We start from the raw sequence: 17,564 nt of genomic DNA, 5'->3' as shown, positions 1-17,564 counted from the left end.
TATTCCCAACAAATAGCTGCAAGACTGATTTTTTCTTTACATCAGACAACTTTTATTTTCATTAGATACACATTTCATTGTTAATAGATTTCATATAGTGAAAGGTAATAATTTTCTATAGCCATGTTCTTTTGTTTTTATTTAGAATTTGTTCATGTGTGACATTTATCAAAGACAACAAAGCATTTTTAAAACAAAACACATGAATACAAGATTGAAATACAGCGTACAACAAAGCAGATTAGATGGTTTCATTTATGTTTTTAAGTTGCTTACATCACTTCAGTTATACTCTACGATCAGTCGATATCATTTGCAATGAGTTGCTAATGAGTCTACTCTGTGCTGTGATGGATTAAAAATCCATTGAACACTACTGACATGCTTTTGGACATTTTGCTACCAGCAGCATCTGTGAAAGGCTCGATCCATACTTTATTATTTGCAGCGAGTTTGAGAACGACTCCACCTGACACAACAAGAGATTGTGATCGTGGGTTAAAGTCGCAGAAATTTAGGCTGACTGGAGATGCACTGGCACTCCTAAGTCTGAGACATAAGTGTCCTTCAGACGATGCGTGAAACACAAAGTAATACACCCCTGGTTCCTTGCAAGTGAAATAGCCAGTTTTAATGTTGAAATGATTATTGACATTGCTAAGTTGACTTTCAAAGATCACAGGTTGACCATATGAAGCGTAATCTTTTGAATTCCGCAGAACAGAGAAAGCTGGCTTCTGACGGACGATGACGGCACCACTGCCTCCGCTGGATCCTTTAGGACCCTTTGGACCAGGCAAACCATTTGGGCCCCGTTTACCAATGAGACCCTTTGGACCATGTTCTCCTGGGGGGCCTCTGCTGCCCATCTCTCCTTTGAACTCCTCTGTGTTGATACTGTTCAGCTCATCCTGCAATGCTGAGAGAACATTCATAAACTATAGTTTCATTTCTTTCGTTCTTAACAAGTGTAAAGAATGCTATTTTTAACAAGTCGTTTTCAACTACACATGCATGCATATACATTACTTTCTTACCTGGTGTTCCTTTCTCTCCCTTTGCTCCTGGCAAGCCGTCCCGGCCGAGGACTCCACTCAAACCATCTTTCCCATGTAGCGCACAGTGAGTCTGACAGAAAGCAGAGGGAAGCAGCACTCCCATCCAAAGAAAAGCAAACAAAGCCAAAAGCTGCATCCTAAAACATCTAGGATTAACAACAAATGAGGATAACAACTTCACGGGCATTCTGAGGTAATGCAACTAAAAGAAACAACTAAACGCCAATGTAAAATAATATAATTACGATTATAAAGTCCTTAGTAGTTAGATAGGTCTGCCTTACCAGTGTCTCGCTGTAAATTTTACACTTCTTTTCCCGTTTGTAGGCAGTAAAATGAAAAAAAAAAAGTTGAAGCTGAGAAAAAAAAAGTAATGGTTTCATTTCTCCAAAATTTCTCCAAAACTATATAAAAAAAAAAACTGAATTTGTCAACACATGCATTTGTTGCTTCCCCATTCTCCATCAATCTGTTTCCTATTCTCAAAACAAAAAGGTCATGCATTTATTGTCATAATAAATTATGTAAAATCATACAAAAAGAAAAATCCTCATGCAGCTGCAAAACAACCTGTATGACTAATTTATTTAATATTTTAAATAATTTTAATTAAGACAATCACCCCTTCACTGAAAAAAAAAACATTAACAAAATAAGCAAAACCAAAATAAATAAATATCTAAAATATAAAACATAAGTAGGCTATTGTTTTTAGCTTCCTGAAATTGTAACCCGACTGCGATCTGTCAACAATTATCAAATTACCAAACAATAAACAATTTAATTTTTATTTAAACCCAAAGTTTTCCGACATTCTTTTGGGGAACAAAAAATTAGATATTTTGAGAAATGTTTCAGTGTTTTCTTTGTTTTTTGACCAACATTGGAGGCATGGTAACCAAAACAGTTTGTTCTTCAATGTCAAAATTTGACATTTGACAAAATTTGACAAAAATGTCAAAAATTTTGTTCTGCAGAAGAAAGAAAAGCATACAGGTTTGGAAGAAATGAAGGCAGAATTTTCAGTTTTGGGTGAAAGGAAAGAATACGGTATATACTTTACACAAGTAAGCCAGAATAACAGTACAAAAGCATTCCATAACAAAGCGGAAAGATTGGGGTTATTTTTTATTCATTATTGCACATATGCCTAAATAAATTACAAACAGAATAGCACAAATTGCACAGAAATTCAGCATAGATGCATGACTTCATATGTAAGTCACACAAAACAACATTTAATTAATTGTCTGTTATAATATAGATTCTACTTGTTTTTGATCAACATGGAGACTAGACTCTGATTCCAGTTTGCTTCCTTCTCATGGCACTCATGAACACCAGTTAAAGGAACAGGTGCTGTCTTACTCTCCCTCTGGTAGTATGGACAAACCTTTAGATGTTCAGAAATTGGAGGCAGTTTGTCGAAGCACCAGCTGTCCACAGTGGAGAACAGGTTGCTGAACTGCCAAACCTGATGACGTTTTGAAAGTCAATTAGTTTTATATTAAAGGGTTAGTTCACCCAAAAATGAAAATTCTGTCAGTAATTACTCACCCTCATGTTGTTCCAACCCCGTAAGACCTTCGTTCATCTTCGGAACACAAATTAAGATATTTTTGATTAAATCTTAGAGTTGTCTAACTCCTCCATAGGCTTCTAAGGAACCGAAACTTGCTGGCCCAGAAAATGTATTAAAGACATCGTTAATATAGTCCAAGTGACTCCAGTGGCTCAATCTTAAGTTTATAAAGCGACGAGAATACTTTTTGTGCGCAAAAACAAACAAAAATAACGACTTTATTCCACTATTTATTTCCTTCTCTCTGGACCTCTAGTTGGTTCGCGTAGTGTTTTTGCGCAGCGCGTCTGTGTTACACGTCACCACGTAGGCTCACTATTGGCCGACGCTTGTCATGTGTGATACGTGGTGACGTGCAACACAGACGCGCTACGCTTAAACACTACGCAAAAAGACCCGAGGTCCAGAGAGAAGGAAATGAAAAGTGGAATAAAGTCGTTATTTTTGTTTGTTTTTGCGCACAAAAAGTATTCTCGTCGCTTTATAAACTTAAGATTGAGCCACTGGAGTCACTTGGACTATATTAACGATGTCTTTAATACATTTTTTGGGCCAGCAAGTTTCGGTTCCTTAGAAGCCTATGGAGGAGTTAGACAACTTTAAGATTTAATCAAAAATATCTTAATTTGTGTTCCGAAGATGAACGAAGGTCTTACGGGGTTGGAACAACATGAGGGTGAGTAATTACTGACAGAATTTTCATTTTTGGGTGAACTAACCCTTTAAGTCGGATACTTGTTTAAAATGTTCATGCACATACTAAGTGAACAGCTGCATTATTCGGAGTTGTTTTTGACACATTTTAAGAGTTATGCGCTAAATATGTATCTGCTTTCTAATGATATCAATATGTTTCTACTTCAATCGGTTGTTGTCAAGATATAATCACTTGTTGGCTGTAATAAAAAATAAGAATTTTTGTATATTTTATATATACTATTACTATTTTTATATTTTATTCAAAAATGCATACAAAAACATCAATAGAAACCAATAACAGGTTAAAATATATACTGTATAATGCATTTGTAATATAGCACATACCGGTATATTTAACAATAATTATTTACAATTTCAGCAATATTCTCTTTTCTAGCTAAATAGCGAGTTATGGATGGACACAGATGGACATTCCTGAGGTAAAAGTAACCTGCCATGTTCACAATCTGTTTTATTGACATCTTACCAAACACTGAAACACTGGCATGACTTTTTTTTTACTACTAGGGGAAGCATTGATCAGTTCACTGTGCTCTGTGCTGAGCATCAAATCAATTATTGTTTGAATTTCATAATACAAGTAACATTATTTAAAAGATAAGACTCGATATAAAGATGAGATAATACTGTAAAAAAAAAATTTTCCCACAAACGGTTCATTTATTCAGAATTTGAATTGCTGTAGAAACTCACCCTTTTTTTGGCTCTCCAGCACCATCCTCCATGAGAGTAGACCTTCTTCTCCCACTTCAGCGAGACCATCCCTCTCTCATGAAGCAAGGTGCTGCATACCTCCCTCATGAAACGGGAGACCAGAGCCAGCTGGGACAGGGTGAAGCTGTCGAGAAATCCAGCAACGTGGACCAGGACCTCAAAAGGTAGCCTACTCAGAGAATCTGTATTGCGTGCACGCTTTCTTTCCACTGTCACTGTTTTTACACCTTCATACAGTGTGTCTGAAACCTCTGGTCGGAGACAGAAGGTGCTAAGCTCTTTGTCATAGATGACCGTCGCTCTGTGAGAGCTCGGCTGAAACCTTCTCTGAGTAAAAGTGCAGCCGAGGTAGGCGAGAGGGCATCGCTGTTCAAACCATCCACTGACGCAACTCTGGATGTCAGAGTGAACATTCTTGTAGTGTGAAGGAAACTCATCCCGTCTGAACGTGTGGTTGCACAGGTACGTAAACACAGAGCTGGATTTGTTGTGTCTTCTGGTGACGCTTTCAGTCTGAATGTGGACATGAAGTTTCAAAGCCCGGTCAGCAGTGAGGTCAACCAGCGAGGTCTCTGCTTTGAAAGGCGCCGAGTAGAAATCGTATGTCTGAGTTCCAACGTCCACAAGAAGGGCGTCTGTGGACACTGATTCAGCTATGAGATGCCCCCGTAGTTCCCTCTCTAAACAACACAATAGAGTTGCTTGAATTTCATCCCATTTTGGCATGTCATCGATTTCAACACCTAGGTCAGATGTGTCTACGCTCATGTGCACCTTCTTGTTATGCACAGGGTTCCGAATGCGACTGTGTTTGGCTCTGAAGCTGGTTGGGATTTTGAAAGTGCAGACTGTTTTAATCTTCATGGGCTCCACATGTTCGTAAATTAGTTTCTTTTTGGGCCTTGTGTCACATGCATACAGGGATGTGGCGATGAGGAATTTATCCTCATCCATTTCGTATGCGTTGTACGGAAGGATGTCAGTAGCTGCATCTTGACTGTCGATCTGCATTTCCCGCTCTTCCCGTAAGACTTCTAACCTGCTTGGGTTTGCTTGTGGCTTTATTTCATTACCGTGAGAGGTTTCAGGATTTTTCCCCAAAGCTTTTATCGTTTGCTTGCAGCCGCTCATTTCCATACTGAACATTCTTTCCCAAATATTATAGTTTTCGAGATTCAACACATTAGGGTTCCTCGCCAGTTCTTCTCGTTCCTCCTGAGTCAGATCTCCTTCTTCAGTTTCCGTGCTTGAAGACGCAAACTCTTCCTCGCCTCTATTCGAGAATGGTACCCCTCCCACGGCCCCCTCTGGCACCGCAACTGAAGGCTCCTCAGCCAACTTTTCAATAAGTTCAGGGAAGATAATCTTCATTTTGAGAGAATGAAAGAGGTGTTGCTGGTCCCTCAGAGCCATCGAGAGATCCAGAGGTTCCTGAGTGTAGTTCTCCTTCAAAATATTCTCATAGAACTCAGGGGTCTCAGACTCTTCGATGGGCCATCGGTTCCACTCCATGGAGCAGGAGACAACACTAGCAGGACACACCGTCAAGTGCTTAGCTAGGTTTGAGCGGCACATGGTGAATGGGCAGCCATATTCAACGTTGAGACAAGGCACCCTCTCATTGGGGCACAAAAGCATGTGTTCTTCTTCCTTGCACAGGTGAAACACGGCACCGCACAGAAAACGACAGCTGATGACTGCACATGACACAGAAATCTCAATTGCCGTCTTGCAGCGACGGCTGTGGCAGCTCTCACAGTGGCGATGAAGCTTGGATGTTTGGGTCTTTTGTCTACCCTGTGAAGAAATGCAAGATACTGGTGTTTTTACATTGTTTTAGACTGGATATACTGTTTGGAAAGTGTTTTACCATAACTGTAAGTGAATGTAAATGACTTGCAAATCTCAGATCCTGAAGAACATCATTAAGGTCTTGGAGTACGTTTACTGCAGTTGCAACATAATGTAGATACACACTGTAAATGTATTTATTCTTTGCATATTCCACCACTGTGTGGTAAAAACTGTATTTCAGAAATAGCCCATCATTAACTCAAGCTAATGCTAAAAACCTAAATGCTTCTAGCAGAAACAATAGACATATTTAGATTGCTATGCTTACATCTTGCATTTGGTAGACACTAAAAAGGCAAACAAAAGTTGACCTACCATAGTGTTTTACCGTGAGCTCCACAGTGGTGTTCAGCTTTCTCACTTATAGTTTGAGTGATCCTATATCTGTGTCTGCCCATTTGTTAAAAATAGACACTTATGCTTGGCAGTGTGACTTGTTCTGTGGCATACAAGATCAAGTTACATGTTCTGCAAACTTAGCCGCTCTAAGGTACCCGGTGTTTTCAAGGCATCCAAGCTCAGCGCCAGTTCTCACAGAACGTATAATGCACTGCATGCAGTGATTTGTCATTGCAGTCATTGCAACTCAGCATCTGCACTCTCACGAATGCTTTCATCATAACTAACAGTGCAAACACAATGTAAATAAGAGGTTTTAGTGAGATTCCAGAACTCAAGTCACAGATAAGCTCACACTGTAATTGACAGCTCCAGGCCTCCAGTGATTGTAAAGGGACGATCTTTCTTTGATCGTTTTCTATATATAATTTAATCACAGTTTAAATAACAGATTATTTTCATCCTGCTAAGAGAAACAATGTGAAGTTGACTGTTTAGTCACTGATTGATTTACTGTTACATAAACAGCAATAAATGATTTTGAGACAAAGAACATCTGACTATACACATGAATCTTTAATCACTGGTCATAGATCAGGCATTTGAATTAACACGGTTACTTACATCTTGTGGCATTACTGTCGAGTCCATATCGTAAAAGTCAGTTTGCAAAGCCTGTGGCGAAATTGCGACTGATTTACCAAAGAATCCACAGTAAAATGTCCCTAATTATGCTCAACTGAGACATTCACATTGTTGAAAATAAATAACCACATTCCTAGCATTAGGTTCCTTTGGAAGATAATGTTTTTTTTAGTCAAGTGGTCCTGTATTGCTCTTCTCTCCTCGTCATCTCACTAACACGCCAGTGGGCGGGGCCAAAGTTGCAATGATGAAGTAGGCGTTGATCTTCCTCTGCAGAGACGGTCTTTCAAATATCTATGACGTCATAAATCGGCACATTCAAAAACGAGTCATTTTCAGACCTTGGTTTCAATAAAAGCTGTTTTTGGACTAACAAGGAAGTTTTCAGTTCTGAAACTTACAGGATATTCTTTATAGGATGATGACCTCTTATATGACAAAAGCTCAAGGGAAATTTTATTTCTCAATTCATGAGCCCTTTAAAGTTTCTTCAGCTTTTCTGCTTCTAGCCGTTTGAATGCAAGAATAAATTACTGCAGAGATTATGTTTTTAAACAGTTTCAGTATTAGGTTATTTATTTGATTAGCATTTGTTTGTAAGATCTATTTGTACAACGGTGCTTTTCTAATGATACAATTATTGTGCATATGTTGCGTGCAAAAAGAGATACTCTATTGGTTTAGTGTCCCCATCATGTTTAGAACAAAAAATATTAAATGTAAACATGACAAGTGTCACGAACTGCTCCAAGACACGAAGGTGGAGAATCCAAATGATTTGTGAGTGAAATATGATAGTCTGGTGTGGAGTGCCCTCTGGTGGCTCTCAAGGGCACTCCAGCTGGTGACCGTTACAACAAGAGAAATGGAAATCTATGACAATTAAGTCATAAGACAATAATCACATGCTGCGTTACTATCAGTGATTTTATGTTTTATTGTCTAATTTAAGTTTTACAGAGAGAATAAAAGGCTACATTCAGTAAGTTATCAAACACATAAAAAGTACATTTGAGACATGAAATTATGGGATCCAACATTTTATTTAAACCTAGAAATAAAATGATTAATAAATAACCAAAAAGTAATATGATTCTGCGTTATTTCTAGGCCACTAATCAAATAAGGAAATCATGTTTACACAAACTTATGGAGTTCATGCAGCTTGAGTTCTGCTGTCATTAAAGCAAAAAATGTAACAAATACTCAAACATCCTAAAATTAATGTTAATTTTTAAATACGTTTACACTCATGATATAATTTGTAAAGAAAAATAAATAAATAAGAAAAATGATAAATAGAATAATGTTCACTAGTGGACATTCAAACCGTAAGCATCTTAAAAACAATTCTAAATAAAACAGTTACAGTATCATTTGCGTGCCATAAACATAGAAACCAAACCGTGTCTCTCCTTTCTTTTGTTGTCAAACATGGCCAGGGCAAAGGGCTCAGTTTTTAGTTCAGCTTGGTAGAATGGACAGTGTTTCAGGTGCTCAGCCATTGATGGAGTGTTGCTGATGCACCAGTTATCCACTTTGCTAAAAAGAGTACTGAACTCCCAGACCTAAGAAAGAGAGATAAAGAAATACGAGGGAGATATTATAGTTAAAATCAATAAGAGATCTTTACCTTGAACTTGAAACTGATTAAAACCTGTCAAAAGAAAATGTCAAAGTCATGCAAAATTTTTGATTGGCCTAAATTTTATTCCGGTTCTGATTTTAATACCAATTTTATCAGTCCTACCTTCATTTTATGCAGATTTGTAATTGTTAGAATCCCTTCAGATTTTTTTTTCTTTTTTTTTCTACTAAACAAATGGCTTATTATCGGAAGTTTAATTCATTGCTATAGAAATGTTTTGAAAATAAACATTTGAAAAATATTTATAAAAAAAAGCCTTACTATGGTAGGTTTCCAGCGGGCTCCTCCATGAGAGTATGTCTTCTTATGCCACTTAAAGGCCACCATTCCTCTCTCCTGCAGAAGCGTGGCACATATATCCCTGAACAATCGTGAGACCAAGGCTAGCTGGGACAAGGTGAAACTATCCAGGTAACCAGCGATGTGGTGAAGCACCTCAAAGGGAAGGCTACTGAGAGAATCTTCATATTTGGCACGTGCCTTTAGAGCAACACTCTGCAAATCGTTCATAAGAGAGGCAGGAATCTCAGGTGTGAGGGTGAAAATACTGAGGTCTTGGTTATAAGAGACTTTGGCCCTGTGTGTGTTGGGCTGTAATCTTCTCTGACTGAAGGTGCAACCAAGGTAGGCCAGAGGGCATCTCTGCTCAAACCAGCCACTCAGACAGGATTGTATATCCGAATGTACGTTCTTAAAGTGTGAGGCAAACTCATCCCGCCGGAAGAAATGGCCACACAGGAACGTGAAAGCCGAGGTGTGTTTGTTATGTCTGAGGGTAACTGTTTCTGTATCAAGCTCAACGTGAAGTTTCAAATCTTTGTCTCCTGTAATTTCAGTCAGAGTTGCATTGTATTTGAAGGGAGCTGTGGCAAAATTATATGTCTGTGTCGCAATATCAACATAAAGTCCATCTGTCGCCACAGTTTCGCTAATTTTGTGGCCCCGTATCTCAGCCTCTGCTGAACAGAGTAGGGTTGCAAACATCTCATCCATCTCCTGCCCATTGTTTTTAGATACATCAAGGTCAGATGTGTCGACACATTTGTGCTCAGTCAATGCTCTTGAATATAATTCTTTTTGCTGAATGCGTTTTTGGTGGTAACTACTGGGAACCTTGAAGGAACGTAGAGTTTGGACTGGTATTGGCTCCAGGCTGCCATAAACAAAATCTCTCTCTCTGGGCGTGCAAGCATCCATCTGACCGAAGGAGATCAGCATGCGCCCGTGATGCACTATGTACATGTTGAATTCTCTGGGTTTCACCTCCTGCCCGAGTCTATCCAGGACGCCATCCTGCCAAGGTGCAAATCCAGTTTTGGAGACATCTATATGGGATTCATCGGCTTTCTCTTTCTCAGGCTCTACAGAAGCTCCTGGTGGCTTTGTAAAAGAAGGACCTTTTGAAGGCATATTTTTTCCTTTCTTATCTTCTGTTTTCGCCTCTGCCTCCTTGCAACCTCCCATTTCCATGCTAAACATCTTTTCGAACAGATTGTACTTCTCCTTGTCAATGGTGCCATTTAGGACCACATCTTCATTTAGAGATTTGTCACAAGATTTTGATGGTTCATTTACTAAAACTGAACCTCCATGTCCGTTGACATGAATCCCATTACACAAAGACTCTCTTCCTACTGCTTCCTCATCGTCATGCTCTTCTATTGGAGCAGGTTCCTCTTCTTGTTCCTCCATCAACTCAGGAAAGCAGCTCCTCATTTTCAACCTGGCACATAGATGTTTCTGGTCTCTCAGTGCCATGGAAAGGTCCAATGATTCCTGCTCGTGGAGCTCTTTAAGAAGGTTTGTACACAAGGGGGCATCTGGGTTCTCGACAGGCCAGCGGATCCACTCCATCGAGCAGCAGACGACGCTCGCAGGACACACCTCAAGGTGTTTGGCTAGCTGAGAGCGATGCATGGTGAAAGGGCAGCCATAGTGAGCGTTAATGCAGGGTACCTTCTCATTGGGACACAGCAGAGAGTGTTCCTCCTCTTTACATATGTGGAAGGAGGCCCCACAGAGCAAGCGGCAGTTGATGACCATGCAAGACACGGAGACCTCTATGGAGGCTTTGCAGCGGCGGCTGTAACAGGTCTCACAATGCCTGTGCAACCTTGGACCAGATCTCCTATAGTGGCTCTGTGGAAAAACACAATAGACAAGCACAACAAAACGACTCACAGTGTGCTGACAAGCACAGTATTTATTCTATATTGATGTATTTCCTACTGATTATTTATTGATAGTTGTGTCACGGTCAAGTTTAGTTTCTTTATCATGTCTTGTTTAGTTTCATAGTCATGTTCTGTTTATTTTCTAGATCACGGCTTTCATTGTCACTGTCTCTAAGTTCACACACCTGGCCCCTGTTTCTTTGATTCCCTCAGTGCATTTAAGCCTTCAGTTTTTTTAGTTCTATGTTCTGCATTAAAGTTTATGTTAGATGTTAGGGGTGTAACAGCACACAGAAGTCACGGTTTAGTACGTACCTCGGTTTTGGGGTCATGGTCTCTAAACTTTTGTTTAGGGTCCAAGTCTCACTATTAACTAACTACTAACTATGACTTTCGCCTCAATAAAACCATAATTACTGCGTTAGGAAGGTAGTTGTTCAGTTTAGATATTCAGTTTAGGATTAAGGGATGTAGAATATGGTCATGCAGAATAAGGCATTAATTTGTGCTTTACAGTATAAGTACTAAACAGCAAATTTCCTAGTAATATGCAAGGTAATAAGCAACTAGTTAATAGTGAGAATTGGACCCTAAACTAGAGTGTTACCAGACAAAGGAACAAATCCACAATGCTAGGTTTATTTTATTTTATTTTATTTTATTTTGAACAAACTGTAAATTACAGTTTGTTCCACCTAGCTGCATTTAGACCCCCTGAGGTTGTTGGTACAGTACAGCCTTCTTTAGTGTATTAAGCACTAAGCAGTAAACAGAATGATCTCTTGCATAGGTCATATTTTTTGGAGGGTTGATAAAAACAAAAGGTATTTGGTCTCAATCAGCTACAAAACTGACAAGCATCTTGTGTCATAAAGGTAAAAAAAATTTTTTTTTATATATTGAATATTTAAACATTCAAAGCTTAAGCCCAAACCTCCTATACTTAATTTTCCACGTTCAGCTCCGCTCCGAGCCTTTCAAAGAAAACTCTTTTGTCCGTGAGTGCAGAAAGATGCATTTGACACGTACGCACTATCTAGAGGACACGCGCTTTTCTTCTTCTGCTCTTTCTCCTGTTATGGCGATTAGCAAACAGCGTTGCATTACCGCACGCACCCCCTTCTGGATTGGAGTGTGGATCGCCTGTGATTGACTGTATTCGTCATCTGACAGAATGCACCGTACCTTGACATCCGTATCGCGACGGTTCGGGACGAATACATGTACCGTTACACCCCTATTAGATGTGCTTTCTGTGTTGATTAAAGTTCCTTCGCCACTCTGCGTCACGCATTTCATCTTTGGATTTAGCTACATGCAAATCGTGACAAGATGGAGTCAGGTGGTATGCAAAATTTAGAGGGAGGGACATTCTCATTCTAAAGAGCATTTGATTGGACAAAAATGTAGGTACACCAATGAGTACAAGATGAGTCATCAATACTTCTGGTACATTTACCAGAAGAGAAAGACTATAAATTTAGATCTATCTGATTTGGGTCAACTTTTATGAGTACTATAATATATAAATAGCCTCAAATCTAAATGATGTGGACTTAAAGCCACACAATACCAATCTTGAGCTATTATATTAAATTATATCATCTCACCTTTGCTAAGTTAATTATAATAATGCATTGTAGTTTCCATTCCATCATAATGCTCAGTAATATAATGCTGACCCATTCTGTAATTCAAATCTATATTATGCCATATACTTTTACAAACAAAATATCACTGATTAACCAATTTTTAAGTAATGAGAAAAATAAACGAACATACCATTATTATCCAAAGCAGCGTCAATGAGCAACAGCAGTTTCTGAAAAAAAAGTAAAGTAATATTTTATTCTTTAAAATGTCTGTATACTGTAACACATCTACACACACTGATAAATTATAACAGTTACCTTTGTGCAGTATATGTTAAACCATATATTTTCACTTTAAAAGTACCTGCTTTTATAAGACCTTGCCTTAGCTAGCTATACTTAATGCTGAAAGGTTGCAGACAGCACTGACAGCAGTTACCTAAACAGTTACCAAACAACTTACCTAAAGGGTGAACCATATCTAAAGAAGTTCCCCTGCTTGTTACAAGAGACTATAAGGAACAAGATGGTGGGTCATGTTAAAAATAGTCTCCTCAGCTGGCAGCAAGTAACATGACCTGTAGAAAAGTTACATAAACTGTAGAAAAGTTGACAAACTGACAAACATTATGAAATAAAAATCTTACTATAGGTACAGCTCTTTACTGCCTTCATAGGGCAAACAGAAGACAGAAATGATCATCATATAGAGTTTAAACCTGTTTATATTTTAGTGTTTCACGAGTGGGTCACCAGATGGCAGTCTTTCCTTTTGTTTAGGACTGGGCTCCACAAGCACACAAAATACATTTTGTGTTCTTCTCCATCCTCACGCTTTCCTTATTTTTCATTAATAACGTTTTTTTCATCATGATGTTTCTGATGTAGTTGCTTTGTCTTTATCAAGGCTCAGGAACATCCATCCACATTCACATTCTACACATTCACCATACGTGAACACAGAACACTAAACTATAGGGTACTAAAGGAGTGAAGGGTACTTGAGTAGGCTATATAGTGTAGCCTAGTTAGCTGTAGTGTGGCAAGGCATGTTACCACATAGTATATTATACTTGTAGTAGGCTAGCCTATGTTACTCTCTAAACATGCCATGATGTTTAAATTAAAACAAAATGTGTGTGAATTTGTTAAAAACACCACAAGCCCACAGTAAAAACACGTGTACGTGTAGGCCTACGTGTAGGCCTGTGTGTATGTGTAGGTGTGCGTGTGTGGACATTTCTTTGGTCCCCATGAGGAAAACACAACAGCTTATAAATCATATAAAATCAAGTGATGTTTTTGAAAATGTAATAATGCAGAACGTTTTCTGGGTAGGTGTATGGGATATGTAGTCACTGCCAATTGTGTAAGATGTGGCCTATACTGATTTTGTTCAAACTTTCTGATCCCTATCATGGCATTTTTGTACACAAACACTTTTTTAATCTTATATTAAATTAAACAAGAGAATCTGCTGATTTAGAATATTTTTAACATAAAAAATAAATCCAGCAAACTCTTTCTTTCTTTCTTTAAATTAACTTCATATAATTTCATATAGCCTAGAGACGTACAACTTCTCCAGTCACCTCATGAGGGTGTAGTATACATACCAAACACAGCACAGTCGCCTAATCATGTCCTCATGTTGTACTGTAGGTGAGCGGGATTAGACCAGTAGGAGTCACCGCTACACTCGCTTCTCAGTGATTGAGCAGGGAAACAAAATGCCGGAAGTGGGATTTCGGGATACGGTGTTTCGGGACTCGTAACCGTGGAAAGTTTACATTTTGAAGAAATCGACTTTTCCTGAGGATTAAAGCTTTTCGGTTGCTGGTGTTCGTCAGGTTTTGTTTCACGGTTTCATTCATCCGCACTTTTACAATGGGGCTCCCGGCGCTGGAATTCAGTGATTCTTTTCTGGACAGTCCTGACTTCAGAGAGCGACTCAAATGCCACGAAATTGAGCTGGATCGTACTAATAAATTCATTAAGGAATTAATCAAAGATGGAAATATGCTTATCAGCGCGCTTAAAAGTAAGTTACAGGTCGTGTGTTTTTTCTTTCTTTTTTTTTTCTTTTCTTTTCTTCAATGTAAGATATCCTATGATATATTGAGGTTTAAGCGCTCAAATGTGTAGTGCCCGTGAAATATTAAAGGATTCTCAGATCCTCATGAAAAAAATCCATACATATATGCTTAGTTTGGTATTTTTTTTTTGCTCATAAATCTTCTTTTTGTTGTAATGTTGCTGACTGTTGTTAAGCTATTGCTTTTATTTATTTACTTACTTCACTTTTTGTTACCTATTTTAAATAAGAGTGAGAATCTGAACTGATGTCTTGAGAAAGTGCAGTTCATGCAGTTTTCCAAAAAGAAAGGACCAAACTAGCAGCTGACCTTTTGCCCTCTTGAATACCTAGACATTTCATCTGACTACTTGAAAAGATAGCTTAGTATGTGTCTGAAGATTTAATCTCAGTCAGCTAATTATTTCAAGTGTCACCCTGTTGTGTAAACATATTTAACCACTCTAATATTGAACAGGTTTATGAAGTGAGCATGTACAGGTTTAGTGTATGCCATCATCCAATGCTTGTTTATTCAGCTGTGATCTGATATGGTATCAGAAAGGAGTCTTTACCAGATATGCTGTTATCTGCCACTTCACATGGCTCCTCCTGCCTCCCTCTAGATGGATTCGCTTTGTACAAGTTTTAGCCTAGTCTTTGAACTTTAGGTCCAAAGCTTTGGTTATATCTTGTTATTTTCAACAATATTCTCTTTCACAACTTTCTTCTTTATTCTCTGCCTCAAAGCAATCTGGCAGAAGGCTCATTCTGGCTTTTGTACCAAACAAAAGGCAGTGAATGTTTTCCCCAAAAGACTTTAATCTTGCTTTGCACTAATGCTTTGATTGAATAAGTATTTGTGATGTCATCTCCTTCCTGTTAGACTGAACAAATCAAAGTGAATATGCTCAAATGACTAGGAAGCTCTATAAAATAATTGTCTATTCAACAGATCTTTCTGCAGCTGTGCAGAAATTTTCCCAGTCCCTTCAGGATTTCCAGTTTGAATGTATTGGAGATGCAGAGACAGATGATGAGATTAATATTGGTAAGTAGTTAGCAAATGATCAAGATGAAAAGTATGTGAACAATCATATAATTAATTAAATTATATATTTTTAATATGAATAGTTTACCCAGAAATGAAAATTCTGTCATCATGGACTTACCTTCTTGTCTTTCTAAACCAGTAAACCAGTTTCTTTCATGCAATTCAAAAGAAGAAGTTTAGCAGAATGTCTGAGCTGCTCTCATCCATACAATGAAAGGGGAGGGGACCAGAGTTAGGCGAGCCCAAATAATCATAAAATTAGTCAGCTTTGTGTGAGAAAAAGATTAGTCATTGTTCACAAAAAAAAATCTTGATAGCTGTTTGATCACCATTCACTTTTATTGTATTGAAAAGACCAGCTTGGTCATTCAGCTATAAATAATTATTTTGTCTTTCACAGAAGAAAGAAAGTTTTGGTACAGGTTTGGAACGACATGATGACGGTGCTTAAATAATGACAGAATATTCATTTGTTGTGTTAATTATCCCTTTAAGCTGTAAACAATGATGCAAGCAATAAAACAATCTCTTAAATGTTAATGCCTCTATAAGCTTTTTATTTGCAGCTGTCATTCTCAGTCACCCGCCAACAGTAACAGATAATGTCTAATAAAACTGAGAACACTGCACATTGCTGTAGTACCACAGCTCCATAGTGTCAAACACAGTGATGGTTCTTTATCAGACTGAGACAATTGCTGAATGAACCCAAACAACTGTCTGCAAGAAAGTTCAAGGAATCAGAATGTTCCTTTCTGGCCTCCAATTTTGGTCATAACATTGTTAGATATTTAGACTGTTGAGACTCATAATTTGAAGTTTAAGCCTGTTTAATAATGGTATTAACATATAATTACTCATATTATCCTCAAAGTGTATAAAACCCATCCATTTATTAGAGATACTGGATTGAACAGAAACTAAGCAGCCAGAAATAATGACCATACACTACCGTTCAAAAGTTTGGGGTCAGTAAGTTACTACTTTTTTTCAGCTATGATACATAAAATTGCTCAAAAACGGCAGCAAATCCATTGTTTCTTTGTTACAAAAGATTTCTATTTCAAATAAATACTGTTCTTTTCAATTAATCAGAGAATCCTGAAGATAAAATGTATCACGGTTTCCTCAAAAATATACATTGATAATAATAAGAAATGTTTCTTAAGCACCAAATCCGCATATTAGAATGATTTCTGAAGGATCACGTGAAGTCTGAAGTAATGGCTGCTGAAAAAAGAATAGAAAAAAGTTATTTTAAATTGTAATAACATTTTAAAATATTACTGTTTTCCTGTATTTTTGATCAAATAAATGCAGCCTTGGTGAGCATAAGAGATGGCTTTCAAACAAAGTATTTAAAAAATCTGACTACCCCCAAACTTTTGTGTTTGCGAAAAATCACAATACCAGAAAGCGTTGCGGTTGTTCTAATGTGAAATGAACATCTCAACAGTATAGCTATTGTTTCACGGGTGCCCGGCAAGACCTATCTCATATCTCAGTGTATCTCAGTACATACATACATGTACATACATACATGTATCATACATCATCTCATCATACATCATACATACATACATAGATACATACATCATACATAGATCATACATGTATCTCAGTGAATTTATGGTTCTCCTGCTGTGCATCAAAGCAGATTTGTCTTGCTGTAACATGATTTTTTAAATGGCGAGGGTGTGTTTATCTGTAGGTCTGTGCTCCTAATAGAAAGTAGTTGAAAGTAGTTCTTATCTGAGTTCTTAATTGGTTAAAATCCCAGTAGAATGATGAGAGGAACTGTGAGGTGGGACCCTTTCTTATCGCCAAACTGAAAAATGCTGTATATTCCAGCACAGGAAGTGATGTATCCAAAGCATCCTTTGTTAAAAACAAAACAAAAAAAACAGAAGCACATACTCTTTGCTTTTAGTAGTGTTACATAATATCAACAGTGGTTTATTGTAGATTATTTCTCAGGTGCTGATTTTACCATACATCTGAATTATTTTTCAAGTATCGTGTCCTGTAAACATTAAAACAAGGCAAATTGGATCACTGGGTGAAGGATCACTATAAAACATGCAATTTGGCTTATTAAATGATTTGTCTA

At 37.9% G+C, this 17,564-nt stretch overlaps 3 protein-coding genes across 4 annotated transcripts in view; 1 reads left to right on the top strand and 2 right to left on the bottom strand.

The window, feature by feature from the left end:
* Positions 1-111: 111 nt before the first annotated feature.
* Positions 112-1,531, bottom strand: c1qa (complement component 1, q subcomponent, A chain). The gene is made up of 3 exons (XM_084387535.1): positions 1,343-1,531; positions 1,038-1,204; positions 112-919 (listed from the first exon to the last, which is right to left on the bottom strand). Exons 2-3 carry the CDS (start codon positions 1,192-1,194, stop codon positions 336-338), a joined length of 741 nt encoding a protein of 246 aa, XP_084243661.1. The 5' UTR covers positions 1,195-1,204; positions 1,343-1,531; the 3' UTR covers positions 112-335.
* Positions 1,532-2,293: 762 nt separating this feature from the next.
* LOC311277639 (uncharacterized protein) lies at positions 2,294-14,040 on the bottom strand. The gene is made up of 8 exons (XM_084388008.1): positions 13,943-14,040; positions 12,517-12,556; positions 8,822-10,699; positions 8,294-8,480; positions 7,314-7,321; positions 7,126-7,206; positions 4,054-5,871; positions 2,294-2,532 (listed from the first exon to the last, which is right to left on the bottom strand). Exons 2-8 carry the CDS (start codon positions 12,517-12,519, stop codon positions 2,326-2,328), a joined length of 4,182 nt encoding a protein of 1,393 aa, XP_084244134.1. The 5' UTR covers positions 12,520-12,556; positions 13,943-14,040; the 3' UTR covers positions 2,294-2,325.
* arhgap42a (Rho GTPase activating protein 42a) overlaps positions 14,006-17,564 on the top strand; it is a 26,591-nt gene continuing 23,032 nt past the window's right edge. For both annotated transcript variants that reach the window (XM_084387528.1, XM_084387527.1), the window contains exons 1-2: positions 14,006-14,367; positions 15,356-15,451. In XM_084387528.1, the coding sequence (XP_084243654.1) occupies positions 14,214-14,367; positions 15,356-15,451 (250 nt within the window). In that variant the 5' untranslated portion in view covers positions 14,006-14,213. The remainder of the gene's footprint in view (positions 14,368-15,355; positions 15,452-17,564) is intronic.

The sequence above is a fragment of the Rutilus rutilus genome, assembly GCF_951802725.1.
Source record: "Rutilus rutilus genome assembly, chromosome: 18".
NCBI lineage: Eukaryota > Metazoa > Chordata > Actinopteri > Cypriniformes > Leuciscidae > Rutilus > Rutilus rutilus.
Note: the sequence above shows the minus strand (reverse complement) of the source record. Positions and strands in the feature narration are given on the sequence as shown.

Coding starts and splice junctions, on each gene's coding strand:
- c1qa (XM_084387535.1), bottom strand. CDS start 1,194: ATGCAGCTTTTGGCTTTGTTTGCTTTTCTTTGGATGGGAGTGCTGCTT. Junction 920..1,037: donor GGGAGAGAAAGGAACACCAG/GTAAGAAAGTAA, acceptor ATGTTCTCTCAG/CATTGCAGGATGAGCTGAAC.
- LOC311277639 (XM_084388008.1), bottom strand. Junction 8,481..8,821: donor CCCGCTGGAAACCTACCATA/GTAAGGCTTTTT, acceptor TCTCTTTCTTAG/GTCTGGGAGTTCAGTACTCT. Junction 5,872..7,125: donor CCCCGCCCACTGGCGTGTTA/GTGAGATGACGA, acceptor ATTTCTTCACAG/GGTAGACAAAAGACCCAAAC.